General features: G+C 55.4%; 3 protein-coding genes across 3 annotated transcripts; 2 read left to right on the forward strand and 1 right to left on the reverse strand.

Annotated features, from left to right (window-relative positions):
* Positions 1 to 458: 458 nt before the first annotated feature.
* On the forward strand, positions 459 to 1,515 carry J4E88_001843 (uncharacterized protein; the record flags this gene model as incomplete). Its single annotated transcript, XM_049395511.1, has 3 exons — positions 459 to 614; positions 810 to 1,074; positions 1,130 to 1,515. 3 exons carry the CDS (start codon positions 459 to 461, stop codon positions 1,513 to 1,515), a joined length of 807 nt encoding a protein of 268 aa, XP_049259375.1.
* A 531-nt stretch (positions 1,516 to 2,046) lies between these two features.
* On the reverse strand, positions 2,047 to 5,948 carry J4E88_001844 (uncharacterized protein; the record flags this gene model as incomplete). Its single annotated transcript, XM_049395512.1, has 7 exons — positions 2,047 to 2,216; positions 2,272 to 2,425; positions 2,516 to 3,187; positions 3,323 to 4,533; positions 4,665 to 4,761; positions 4,883 to 5,856; positions 5,906 to 5,948. The coding sequence occupies 7 exons, from the start codon at positions 5,946 to 5,948 to the stop codon at positions 2,047 to 2,049; spliced, it is 3,321 nt and encodes a 1,106-aa protein (XP_049259376.1).
* Positions 5,949 to 6,994: 1,046 nt separating this feature from the next.
* J4E88_001845 (uncharacterized protein) lies at positions 6,995 to 14,028 on the forward strand (the record flags this gene model as incomplete). Its single annotated transcript, XM_049395513.1, has 4 exons — positions 6,995 to 7,588; positions 7,642 to 7,957; positions 8,005 to 13,907; positions 13,966 to 14,028. The coding sequence occupies 4 exons, from the start codon at positions 6,995 to 6,997 to the stop codon at positions 14,026 to 14,028; spliced, it is 6,876 nt and encodes a 2,291-aa protein (XP_049259377.1).
* Positions 14,029 to 14,427: the final 399 nt, after the last annotated feature.

Raw genomic sequence — 14,427 nt, forward strand, 5'->3', positions numbered from 1 at the left:
ATGTTCTCGATGGTAGTCCTGGTTCGAGCGTGGCGGTTATAGTGCAAGAGAAGGTTCTAGGCCGCTCATGTGATTGCGCGTAACGGATGCACGCGTTCCCTGTAGCCTGATGCGCGGTGATGGCGGCGAGTGCTGACTGCTTGGACTGCGACTGTACTTCAACCTGGATGCAATATCAGTCCAATTTGGGCTCGCAAATGCCGTGATATCGCTTCGAATGTTCCTATTGTCGTCGACTTGAATACCGGGGTTTAGGGTAGAGGTGGCGGGGCTGCGGGTGCAAGTTCGCTATTGGGACCCCACCCTCGAGCTCAGCCTAGCAAGCCGGTCGCAACTGCACCGAAATAATTTCTGACTCCACAACCCTCCGCAAACTCTCCTTCGACGACGCCTAATCGACCTGCCGTGAAGGAAAACCATAGTAGACACAGCGACTCGTATAACTCAAGAAGCTTGGCATGCCGCCAGCAAGAGGAGGACGAGGTGGTGGGCGCGGAGGTTCGCGCGGAGGTGCCTTCAATCCCGCGCGAGGAACCGTGACGATTGCGGGAACGGAGCTCAACTGGGATCTTACTGGCCTCGACATTCAGAAGGGCCCTGCCGAGCGCTTTCCAGTGAGCTTCTCCCTTTCTCCGTCGCATACCCATCTGCCGTATCGCGACTGCTCTGCGCATGTCTTGTAGCACTGCGCATGTCTATATAATGTTGTCGCAACAACCATGCCTCGCCAATCGCAGTCGCAGTCGCAGCAGTCCGCCAGCACGACACTGAAGAGCGCATCTTTGATCAACCCACTAAGCCACACACAGGAAGCACCACCTCCTCAAGCGCCTCCACCAACCGACGATGAGCTAGCCATGGTAAAGCACCACCTCGCAGTTCGGGACCGCATCCACGAAGGCCCCTTCTACACCATCCTCAACGACGGCATGAAGAACGGACTAAAGCGCAAGGCCAACGAGCCCGCCCCAACCGAAGCCTCGCTCTTCGACCCCTTCACCGGCAACCAGACCTACTCCGCGAAATACCTAAAAGTGCGCCGGCGCCTCCCAAAGCTAGACGCGCGACCATACGGCAAGTCTCCACGAACCATCACAAGACAGTCCTTATACAACTAACACTCCCACAGTCGTCGACCTCTTCCCCACCGAACTCCGCACAACCCTCACCGGCACAACCAGCACCACCTCCTCCAACACCAAAAAGCCCGCCCGCCGTACCCTCGCCGTAACAAAAGTAAGCAGCGTCTCCCAAATCGAGCGCCTCATAAAATCCGAACAAGAACGCACCAACGAAGCCGAAGCGCGCGCCGAAGAAGACGACGACGACGCCGAAGCCGAAGACGACGAGATCGACGAGGAGAAGCCTGATGCAGTTGATGAAGAGGATAACTGGTCGGCGGCGAGTACGGATTCAGAGGAGAGCGATGATGATTATAATGCGGAGCAGTATTTTGATAATGGCGAGGATGAGGATATTGATGATGCGGATCCGTATGAGAATACTTATGAGTAGGGGGATGAAGGTGGGAGGAGAGAGGATATGCGAGAAGTGTAGGCATGAGATATGGCGTATGGATGGGTGGCATATTGCAAGAAACAAGCAAGCGAGCATGACAGGCGTTCAGTTGAGTAGATACCCAAACTTCATTTTTACACAGCCAGCTTTCAATCTGACTATGAGCCGTATCGTATACAACCGTGTAGTGATTACGGACTCGCCGTAGCTCATGTTTTCTCTTGAAGCAAATGGAAGTGTATGTCAAGAGTGGCATGTACAAGTTTCTCATTCTGTTCGTTGTACGGTCCAGTGCTATTTACGTTTGGCTATCTAAGCCTATACCATTCCATCTCATTCCACCTCGTATCCGTCCAATTCATCGCACATCCCCTTCGTTCGATCGTTCAATACATACAATCCGAACGCCAAACGAGACAACGAGGGTATGCGCAAACAAAATCGCTAGATCAAAACGCATTGGTCGAAACCATCAAAATGCTTCCATCCATCCTTCTCAAACCTCTTCAAACCAGATAGTCGCATAGTTTAGCACGGCTGCAAATAGTTCGACGGCACAAGACCAGGTCGACCAGTATTGCCCACAGGCTCAGCCTCCCACCACCCATCATCCTGCAACCTAAGCACAGCCAAGATATCGCCCTTCTGGAAGCCCAATTCCTCTGGAATCTGCGCTGCATACGAGTACATCGCACGTGCTGTCATGATCATTAGCCAACGCCCCTCATCATCAACATGAATGGTAAAACTTACAGTAGTTCAAAATAACCCTACCCTGGCTATTGTAATTCTTCGGTTCAGCCAGACTCTTGCTCCTAGCCCGCGATTCCGCTCTCACGGAACCAGCACCAGACCCGCCGCTGAAGCCGAATTCGCTTCCTGCGCTGCCGCCGCCCATGTAGGAGCTCTGCGGACGGGCAGTACTCGCCGTGCCTGGTCGAGCTGAACTAGCTGTCGTGGGCCGGGCGGAAGAAGCAGTACCGGGTCTACCACGTACACTGCCTCCGTACTGGCTTCCACCATAGACGCTGCCGTCGCCACGCTCGCTGCCTGCGGTGGAGAGTGCGAGAGCCATGCCGCTGTGGGAACTGCTGGGTCGTTCTTGGGATTGGCGGAATTGTGGGTTCGGGCTTGCGGCTCGCGAGACGGGGGCTGCTCGTGATGCTGGGCGGGATTGCGATTGCGCGTAGGCTGGTTGAGGGGGCTGTTGTGGGGGAAGGGGCGAGGCAGTTCGTGGGGTGGGGTTGACATTGGGAGATGGGCCACGGTTCGAGGAGTACGAGTTACGTCCTACAGGTGTACCGTATGCTTGTGCAGCGGCAGTAGCTGTCTGTGCTCTAGGCCTGCCCCCAGCATTCGATGCCGCATATGGGTTGGGCGATGCGGTCCGGCTGAATGAATTTGCGGGAGGGGCTTGTTGTTGAGGCCTTTGCTGCTGCTGCTGCTGCTGTTGTTGTTGTTGTTGCTGTTGCTGTAGCCTCGATGCCGGTCGTGGCGTTGGTTGTTGCGCAGGTTGCGGCCGTTGTGCAGGCTGAGCTACAGGTTGTTGACGTGGAGCGGGTTGCGCTCTTGGTGCAGGCTGCGATGCTGGTGGTTGCTGTCGTTGCGCAGGTTGGTATGTCGAGGGCGATGCTGGCTGTGATTGCCCTCCAGATGAGCGGTATGAATTCTGAGACGTATTGAGGGTTGGTCGAGGACTGATAGCTCGAGGTGGTTGTGCCGGAGACGCGACCCGTGGGGGCTCTTGCTTTGTAGGGCTGCGGCTGGAGGATCGAGACGCCTGACTTCCGTTGAACATGCTCACCTTCTGATTGACGTACATCTGAGTCGTCTTCTGCATAGCGCGCGAAGTATGCGCTGGCTTGGGGGCACCCAGGTGAGACATGGGTGGTTGTTCGCGCGGCTGCTCACGAGGCTGGGGAGGCGGCTGCTCGCGTTTTGGCTGCTCGTATGTTGGTGGAGGTGTGCCTCGCTTTGCAGCGCTCAGGTCGACGTTAGAAAGGGGAGTAGGTGCACTACCTGCCAACTTCGACCCGACAGCAGGTGTACCCGGGGCAGGCGTTGCGAGACCATGGTAACGATCGGCAGTCTGGCGAGAAGAAGCCTGCTTGCGATCATCGGGCTGCTGACGAACAGACGTCTGCTTAGTGACACCTCTCAGCTCCTCAAGGGCCTGCGCAATCGGATCAAGATCCTCTTGCGACTCTTCCTGCTCTTGTTGCTTCTTCTTGTCCGGCGACGCCACGTCGAAAACGTTGTTACCAACGTTGAGCTGGAAGTTGGCACGAGGATCCGCTGGTTCAGGGCTGGGCGAGGGAGCGCGACTCTGTATGGCATTGCGAGGAGTAGCTCTAGTAGCAAAGCTCTTGGTAGGGCTGGTGTTCTCTTCCGTGTTCCTGCGCGCGGGAGGTGCCCATGTGTTGCGGTTGCGATTGGCAGGAGTCAGAGCTGCTGGAGTCTCGACTTCGTGCTTGCTCTTTCTCCGTGCGAAGGGGCTGTTGAAGAAGCCCCTCTTCTTTGCCACGGAGCCCTCTTCAATCGGGCTGGGTTCAGGCAACGGTGATTGTGGCATTGGCTTGCCAGGAGATGCTGAACCACTTGGAGGCTCGATGCTAGAGAAAGACGTGGGGTTGGAGTAATCGCTCTGTGAATCCCTACTGGCAGGTCGAGCGGGACTTGGGATCGAGCTGCGATCAGACGGCGCATCGATGCGGCAGAACTGTGTCATACCATCCGCAGGATAGTCGTTGTGTGGAGCTTGACTCTGCTGGTATTGTTGACGAGCTTGTTGCTGTGCCTGAACCAATCGAGGATCTGGCTGTACTGCGCGTGCAACTTGTGGGGATGGAGGGGCTTGCTGTGGCTCTGGTTGCCTTGGTGGCTCCACATGTTGTCGCAGAGGTTCAATGTGGTGTTGTTGTTGTCTCAGAGGCTCGATGTGCTGCTGCTGCTGTCTTGGTGGGTCTGTATGTTGTCTCAGAGGCTCGATGTGCTGCTGCTGCTGTCTTGGTGGATCTGTATGTTGTCTCAAAGGCTGCACGTGCGGTTGAGGCTGTTCTGCGCGCTGCCTCAGCGGCTCGACCTGCTGATGCTGGTAATCTCCATTTGATCGGGATTGGGCACGCGACCGGGTCGATTGTGCATACTGTCGGGGAGATTCTGCCTGTTGGTGGGGAGATTCTCCACGCCTGCGGGGTTCATCCATGAGCGGAGGCGGTGGTTCCACTGGCTGTCTGAATGATTCTACAGATTGTCGAGGCATATCTATAGACTGACGCTGTGGTGGACGGTCCAAGGACTGTCGCGGTAGTAGATCGTCAGGAGCGATCGGGCGTGTTTCCTGTGGGAGACCTAGCTCTCGTACTAGTGGGTTGTTTGGATCGTGATGCGAGGAGAATGTAGATGGCGCTGGTGATGAAGCGCGGTAGGATGGGTTCAAGGTCCTAGCAAACTGGGCGACTGAGTAGTTCTCGTCCTCGTCAACCTGCGATGAGGTCTCGGCGTCTCCTCTGCAGAAGTTGATGAACTTGGGAGGGTCGGGGATCTCCTGGCCAGTACCGGACTCCTTGATGAAGCCGCTGATGTCCTTCTCTACGTCGCAATCCTCGAGGGACAGGCGCATCTTCTCGCATCCGGCATCGTCGCTGACGCATACTGTGGAGGCAATGTTGGCGAAGTTCCAGAGACTGCTCTTTGTGTAATCGATGCGCTCCTCTTCGAGATCCTGGAACTTGTCGCAGGCGGCTTTCCAGTCCCTGTTCCATCTGCCAGTGGTCTCTTCAAGCACTTTGACCGCGGCCTCGTATTCGCTGCTCGTTGTCGCCAGATTGATTTGGGTCTTCTCCAGCTTTGCCTTGTTCTTTCGCTCCTCGTGTCCCATGACCATGTGCGCCTGCGCTAGGAAACCCTTGATCTTGAGACAGTCCTGCTCGTACCGGTCGCGTGCCTTGTTGACAGTCGACGTCTGCTGCATCTTCAGCTTGAGCAGCTTCTCGATACCGTTCTGCACAATCTTCCTGCGCTCCTTCATTCCACCAGCGAACGCCTGTAGTGGCTCTTCTAGCTCTGTCTTCATCTGCTGTGCTATGCTCTGGTGCGCCTTGCCCATGGACTCGACCTCGGCTCGGATGACATCGCACGACAGTCGTAGGGTGCCGGTTTCACATGATCCCAGGGGCTTGCGTGAGAGATTTAGGAGTTTCCGCGAGTATTCCTCTTCGATTGCTGAGCGGGCTGCGTAGAAGTTTTTGAGTTCGTCGTTGGTGACCTTGGCCGCATGCATGCGGTCGAGCATGGGACCGACGCCGGCGTCATCTTTGCCCCAGAAATTGTTGGCGACTGCAAGCGTCAGTATGGGTGGAGAAGAGGGAGTAGGCAATTCACGTACACGATAGGGAGACCGAAGGCGGCTCCGTCGCTGCACCACCCATGGCGCGTGTGTTTACTGCTTCAGCGAGGGGAAATTGAGGGGGCGGGCAGATTGAGCGAGAAAGCGAATGCTCGCATGTGGGTGGGGGAAGAATATGGGGATATCGGATATGCAGTCGAGCGACTGAGCCAGGTGTTGACGGTAAACCAGGATGTGCTGGCGGTGTACAGCTGTGTTGACGGCCAGCAACATCACCTAGGCGACGCGAGCGCCGAGGGGTACCTAGGAGCGCTAACCCCAGCACTATGACGAACCACCGCGTGTAGGTCAGCCTATCACCCCTATTGATACTTCGGCTTGTTATTGGGAATATTCTTTTCTTGTGCTGCGTTTCTTGATGTGTTCGCGTGGACCAATGCATCGCGTGGCCATGTCGGAACCATCGTCATACTGCAAACAAGCAAGCCGGCGCAAGGGGCTGCGTCGGGCATCAGCTCAATGTCTCCGAGAAACATGCTTTGGCAGAGTGCATGCTCAGTTGTGTTAAGCTGTTGTGTGCTGCATGCAGAGTATGCATCGTGCCTGTCGTCTACACTGTTGTGGGCTGGAAGTCGTGCAGCTGCAGTTCGCTGAGGATGCCCAGACTGCATCAATGACAACCTTGGAGGAACCATTGACAATCTCCAAGTCATGTGATAAAATACGTCAAATTCAGGGTACCCTCGCCGATGAGGGAGGAATGTGGCATGGGAATTGGACAGGATGGATACAGTCATGTCGTTAGGCGGAGTGTGGGGTATCAGCAGCAGGTAGCCCTGGAGCCTCACGAACAGCTTCATCGTCAGAATGAGCGCAATAGTGATATTATGGAATATGAATGCCAGTCACGAATAGAGAATGGAATCTTAGTCAATGCATACACATGCCCTTCCAAGCTTTCGTGGTGTTGTTGCTCTGTCAAACGTGTCAGGTCTACTAAACTCTGCCAAGAACATCGCTTTCCTACACGGGCGAGGGTGAACACCCATCCAGTCTATCACCACGCCCACGCCATCACCACCACCCCTCCCCCGCCTGCCACGCGCTACTCATGGAAAGACGCTTTCGATGAGCCAGCAACACCCCTGGGGCCCGAGACCAAACCAAAGCACACGTCCCACGCCCATCTCGACCGCAATTGCCCACGACCAGCGCAACGCCAGCACGCCCTCGCCCAGCAGCTCGCGGCCCAGCCAGTCGCCCGCCGCCTCCAACTTTCCCTCGCTGCCGCCCGCCTCGGTGTCATCACGCCTGGTCAGGTCCCGCAAGTCGTCGGCCGCCTCGATAACTTCGTCGCCCTTCCCGCCCGCCGCAGGACAGCAGCTCCCCGCCAGCCAGCTGCTGTCCTCGAGAGGACCCAGGACCATAGCGCCCCACGCTGCACAGCACCTGGCTTCCTCCGCCGCAGCCGCTACCAACGGCGCCGGTGCACAGTCAAGTAGCGGCGGAGGAGCCTCCAAGCTTGTCCGCGCCTCGCCCTCGCTCTCCACCTCGAGCACCACGGGCTCCCCCAGCACCGCCAGCAACCCCTCCGGCGCATCCTCGCAGAACCTCTCCCGCATTGTCATTGCCCAGGTATTCCTGCTGCTCAGTCAGTTTGGCCCCGTAAAGGACGACAAAGACCGCGCCAAGTGGGACACGCAAACCGAGCAGATCAGGAAGGTTCGTTGTCCCATCCCACCTGCCCCATTGGTACTTTACTGACGCGCCGCCAGCTGGTCGACTCCAACGGCATGGAGGTCTTTTCGAAATACTTCCGCCGCGTGCTGCAGAACAATGCAGCCACCATCTTCGGCACCGGCGCCCGCAGCGCCGACCCCAACGGCAGCTACCAGATCCTCCTCACCGAGGTGCACAAGATACGGAAGGAGCCCGAGCAGGCAGACAAGATTGCAGAGTCAATCAGCTCCAGCGAGGGCGACCTGTTCCGCGACTTCGACCTGTCCGCCTTCATAGCCCACTTCAAGCTCGACTCTGTCGCAAAGACGATGCTAGCTCTCGCTTGCAGGAAGACAGATCTCCGGAGCAAAGGTGGGCTCTCTCACCTCCCAATTGACTCTCACGCTAACTCTCATTAGCCGATGCCGTCCTCTCCACCGTCGGCGACGACCTGCTCATGGCCATTGCGCAACCCACCCAGCCAGAGGACATGAGCCACGAATACCTCGCCGCCCTCGTTGAACGCCTCCTACAAGACCCGCCACAGGGGTGGGACGAAGAGAAGAAGATGAGCCTCGCGTACGCCGTCCAGATGCGATACCAGCAGACCCACCAACAGATCCCCGGCATCGTCGAATCGAAACTCATACTCGTCGAGCTTACGGATGGCTCGCGAAACCCGCTGGTCAAGCTTGTACGACAGGCAGGTCCGCAAGGCACAGCTACGGTGGAGGCATGCAAAGAGGTGCTCGCGTCGGCCGAGACGCGCGACATTAGCTACCAGCAAGTCGCGGCAGTGCTCCTTTACCTCGCCCTCTCCACCGGATACAATGCCAAGAACTTCGTAGCCGCACTGCGCGAACACCGGACCGGACAGAGAATAGACTGGCAGGACGTTGTTTTGGCATTCGACCGCGATCACCTGCGCATCGAGCGCCACCAGTTTCTGGCCATCTACAACGCGCTACTCCCCGTGGCCCAGGACAACGAGAAGTTCGACATACAGGCACTATGGGGAGGACAATGGCAGCACGACTTGACGCAGCTGTACTTTGTAGTCGCTTTCCTGTCTTCTACACGGCAAGAGTTGGACGTGACCCAGATCCCCAGATTGCGCACTTCGTACTCGATGAAGACGTTCGAGAACGCCTCCGACGACGCCAAGTCATTCGCAGAAGAAGCCGTCAAGCATCCCTTCATTTCGCTCGACGCGACCGCCGCGCTATTCAACATGATCTTCCAGACGTCCGAGACATATCACACCGCACAGCTCATGGGCATACCCGACTTGGTGATTAATCCACACACAGCGGAGTTCCTGGTAGCGGCAGCGGCAGTACCGAAACCCTGGGGTGCCTTGCAGGAACAAGCACTGAAACAGCTGTTTGATCCTTACTTCCAGAAGAAGCTGCCCATATACAACTTTGTCCTCTATGGTCTTTGGAAGCAGGATTTCCAATGGCTTACAGATCGCTTTGTTGACGCGTACAACGCCGATTCGATGACCCTCACCCTGGTGCTCGAGCACGCCGAGACGAACAACTGGTTAGAGCAACTGATTCGCAGTAATACTGACATCAGCTTGGACCTGGCTGCACAAGCTCATGCGCGCGGCAAGTTTGATCTCCAGCCATGGCTGGAACAGACCTTCGACCAGGCAGGACCACTATTCCGTCGCATCCTGACTAACTTTCTGAGTGCGCGGGCTGCGGAAGAGATGCAACGAGCACGAGACGACCATCTACCTCTCAATCTGCCACTCGCAGTGAAGACAGTATACCCATTGCTTGGATTCCTCTCAGACTGTGGTCTACCCGAGCCCGAGCTGTTGCCCCTTCAAAGGAACTGCATCCAGGCGTACCCGCGATTGATCAACTATGGCGAAGGCGTGGATGACATCATCGATGCCAACGGGCAGAATGGAAACTCGCTTCCAGACGATGCCGACAAGAAGATGCAGGAGCATTTCAAGAACATGTACAGCGGCGATAGCGACGTCAGAGACATCATCTCAGCACTCAAGAAGTACAAAGAATCGCGCGACCCCGCAGACCAGGAACTGTTCGCGTGCATGATTCATGGCCTTTTCGACGAGTACAACTGCTTCGGGGAATATCCTCTAGAGGCCTTAGCCACGACTGCTGTGCTTTTCGGGGGTATCATCAACTTCAACCTCTTGTCCCGAATTGCACTTCAGGTTGGATTGGCTATGGTTCTAGAAGCTGTTCAGGAGTACAGACCCGAAGACAGTATGTACAAGTTTGGTCTCCAAGCTCTGATTCATTTCTCGAACCGACTTTCTGAGTGGCCCAATTACTGCGATCAGCTTCTCATTGTCCCTGGGCTCCAAGGAACTGAGATTTTTATTAAAGCTGAAGAAGTCGTAGGTCAGCAGCTCGGTGAAGTGAACGGTGACGGTCACAACGGCATAGGCATGACGAACGGTAACGGTATCGATGAAGCTCTGCACCAGGAGCCGGCTGTACCCAAGTTCTCCTGCCTCTACGTCGACCCCCCTCTCCGCCCTGAGCTCTACGAGGACCCAGATGAGGACGTGCAGGACAAGGTTTTGTTCGTATTGAACAACGTTTCCGAGCGTAATCTGCGCGATAAGATCAACGACCTCACTGAAGCCGTCGAAGAAAGGCATCACCAATGGTTCGCAAACTATCTCGTCGAGGAGCGTGCCAAGATGCAACCCAACTTCCAGCAGCTGTACCTCGATATGCTAGATCTCTTCAACGACAAGACCCTCTGGGCCGAGGTGCTCCGTGAGACGTACTCAAGCGTCATTCGCATGCTCAATACCGACTCCACGCTGGGCTCCACAGAGCGTGGCCATCTCAAGAATTTAGGCTCTTGGCTTGGCTCATTGACAATCGCCCGCGACCAGCCGATCAAGTTCCGTAATATTTCGTTTAAGGATCTGTTGCATGAGGGCTACGACACCGATCGTCTTCTGCTTGTGATTCCCTTTACCTGCAAAGTACTTGTACAGGCCCAAAAGTCTACAATCTTCAAGCCCCCCAATCCTTGGCTCATGGAGATGTTGGGAGTTCTCATGGAACTCTACCACTTCGCCGATCTGAAACTCAATCAGAAGTTCGAGATCGAAGTTCTCTGCAAAGGCTTGGAACTTGATCACAAAAACATTGATCCTACAAACAGTATCCGAGGCCGACCACCCGCGGATGAGGAATTCCTAGGATCCATGGTTACTGATGGAATGGAAGCGTTTGGCGATCTCTCCATTATGAGCCTGAACCGTGGCACCCGAGGCCCCAACGAGCGCTTCTCGTCAGCGGCTATCACCGCGGCTCTGCCCGACTTCACGAACCAGCTCCAATACCCACCTTCTGGAAACAGTGCGGTCCCTCCAGCGGCACTGAAGAAGATCTTCCTTACTGCTGTCAACCAAGCCATCCAAGAGATCATCGCACCTGTAGTAGAGCGCTCCGTTACCATTGCCGCCATCTCGACATCGCAGTTGATCAACAAAGACTTTGCCATGGAACCAGATGAGGAGAAGCTATGCAATGCGGCACACACTGTTGTAAAGGCTCTCTCCGGTGCTTTAGCTCTTGTTACCTGCAAAGAGCCATTACGCATGAGCATTCAGAACAACATCCGCGTCACCGCTCGAGACCTCCCCGACCAAGCTCTTCCAGAGGGACACATCCTCATGTTTGTCAACGACAACCTCGATCTAGTCTGCAACACGGTCGAGCAAGCTGCTGAGATGTCGTCTCTCGCAGAGATTGACATGCAGATTGAGGATGCCGTCCGCGTCCGTCGCATGTTCCGCAGCTCTCGTCCAAATGAGCCTTTCAAGGATGCGAACATCAGCCCATGGGCATTCTACATCCCTGAACCGTACAAGCAGATGCCTGGTGGTCTAAACCGCGAACAACTGGCCATCTACGAGGAGTTTGGTAGACAGTCACGTGGTGCTAGTCACGTTAACAACGCCTCGCAAGACGGTGGGCGTCAGCTCCCAGACGTTCTCCAAGATCAATTCGCGGCGGTACCAAACCTCCCAACTCCGGGTGCTGCGCCGGCAGAGCCGCGTCAACCAACACAGCAACCCCGCCTACAGAGTCTTCAGACACCCCATGCACCCTTGGCGCAACAACAACCCAACGGCTATATGGAAGCTCCAGGTCTAGAGCGCGGCCAGCGAGGTGTTGAGGATCTACTCCTTGAGCTCACTCGCGTCATCAAGGAGGCACCAGAGGAACGCATCAGCGAACTTCAGCCTGGTAACAGTACTGTTCACCAAGTCTTCGATCAGCTCATCACAAGCGTTGAGTATGCAGGACCCAACAAGGAGACGTGGGCTTTCCGCATTGCAGGCCAGGTCACGAACCACCTCTTCTCCGACTCTTTGAGTCGTTTGGAGGTTGAAGTCATGGCGCATCTACTGAGCCATCTCTGTCAATTGTCCGTCCAGACTTCGCGGCAGGTACTCATGTGGTTGGCGACTCTGCACGATGATGACAGGATTTTCAAGTCCACGGTCATGATCGCTCTCATGGAGGTCAGCCTGATGGACATGCACCGTCTTAACACGACTATCGCCAAAGCCGTTCAAGAGCGACGCGTCGCCGCAGTAGAGATGTTGTCCAGTTTGATGGAGGAACTCCTACTCAACGACCACCCGAGTGCGTTCCGTGCCGACTTCGCCATGTCAATCGACGCTCTTACTACCTGGCTAGCAGAGGACCCATCCTTTGAGCTTGGAAAACGCGTCATCGCCAATCTGCAGGCATCCTCCAACGAGTCAATGCTTACACCGCCGCCCTCTGGTCACAAGGATCAGCTTGAATATGTGTTCGATGAGTGGGTACATCTCCAGATGGAACCCATGCCGAAGAAGACAGTCGGCGCTTTCATTTACCAGCTCCATCAACAGAAAGTGATGGAGACTCAAGAGTCCTCAGTTGCTTTCATCCGCACCTGCATTGACTCTTCAGTGACTGCATACGAGCAGGAACACTCAGTGCCGTACGGTAACGGTAATGAAGACATTGCGACAGTCAAGATCGATGCGCTTGGCCGGCTAGTCGTCGATCTCGTCGTCTACCAGGGCGAGCAAGACGGAGCTGTCAAAGAAAGCAAGGCTAGGTACCTGGATCAGATACTCGTCGTGGTAGTGCTCGTTCTCTGCAACCACCACAGCACACGAGGCGATGCCTTCAACCAGAAGGTTTTCTTCCGCCTGTTCTCTGCCATCCTTTTCCATCTGAACGATGCGGTAAAGGAAGAGGCCTTAGCAGACCAGAAGGCCGATGTCTTCCTTGCAGTCGCTAGGGCTCTACTGGTCATCCAACCCTCGCACATCCAACGATTTACGTTCTCTTGGCTGGCACTAGTTGCTCATCGCATCTTCGTACCTGCCATGCTGGAAGAGGGCCAAGGAGACAAGCGATGGGACGTCTACGCACAGCTTGTGGAGACACTTCTGATCTTTACCGGGAAGCTCATCAAACCAACTGGAGAAACTGTTATGGCTGAACAGTTTTACCGCGGTGTTTTGCGGGTTCTACTGGTGATCCACCATGATTTCCCCGAGTTCCTAGTCGAGAATCACTTCCGATTCTGCAACAGCATCCCTATGCACTGCACGCAACTGCGCAATCTCATCGTCAGTGCGTACCCTTCCACAATCCTGGAGATGCCAGACCCGTTTACGGCTGGGCTCAAGGCCGACCGACTGGAGCACGACCTTCAAGCCCCGGTCATTCGTGCCGACATCGCGCAAGTACTTTCCGATGCAGGTATCAAGGGTGCTATAGACAATCTCCTCAAGGGCTCGGACCTAAAGAACCAGGATGTTGATAAAGTGTGTCAAGCTGTTTACTACGCAGAGGCTCAGTCGCCAGCTTTTGAGCTCGTTTCAACGACCGCAAACCCAACGTTGATACATGCGATCACCCTGTACATTGGAATTTCCTCTCTAGGTACCGGCCCAGCCAGCGTACCGATCTTTGACGCGGAGAGCCCAGCCACCAAGGTCATCGAGAGGCTCGTCAAGGACTTCCACCCCGAAGCCAGGTTCCACTTCATTAGCGCCATCGCGAACCAGCTCCGCTTCCCGAACACGCATACTCACTTCTACAGCTATACGCTGTTACATCTTTTCGGACCCCCGAACGACGATTCGTTGGCGTTGGAGATCCAAGAGACGATCACCCGAGTGTTGTTGGAGCGCCTGCTGGTCCATCGTCCTCACCCATGGGGACTCATCATCACGTTGTTGGAAATCCTTAAGAATCCAACATACACATTCTGGGACTTGCCGTTTGTCAAAGCGGCTCCTGAAGTACGTAATCTTCTTATTACTCTTCTGTCCAATCATACTGACTCGTCTTCTTTTGAAGGTTGAGCGACTTCTCAATGCACTCTTCACGCATGCACAGTCGAGCCCACGACCGCTAGCTTAGGCAGCTGGTGGCAAGATCTCGACGTTTTCAGCACGAGTGTACCTCCAAGGCACCAACAACCTTCCGCCGTTCTTCATACGCCCAGCGTAGTCCGACGGTTAGTGTATCTCTCTTAGGATCAACCACACGGCCGTCATCTCTTTTCCTTCTCGGTGTAATACCTTTTCTATACGCATCACTCGGGGACTTCTCAACCGCTTGCGGGATCACGACTCATTGGGCTGGCTGGCAAAACAACGGGTCAACGATAAACGTACGTGGGACGGGAAAAACCGAGATGAGCATGGTGGGCTAGGAAGGGTGACGAACGCTTCAGGGTCTTCTTGGTATCGTTTTCTCAGTCTTTTGGTTCATGATGATACAGAAAAAGCAAGGGAGTTCTTCGGAAATCGTCTTTGG

Source organism: Alternaria novae-zelandiae (assembly GCF_023758075.1).
Source record: "Alternaria novae-zelandiae strain BMP 2774 chromosome Unknown scaffold_2, whole genome shotgun sequence".
In the NCBI taxonomy this organism is placed as follows: Eukaryota; Fungi; Ascomycota; class Dothideomycetes; order Pleosporales; family Pleosporaceae; genus Alternaria; species Alternaria novae-zelandiae.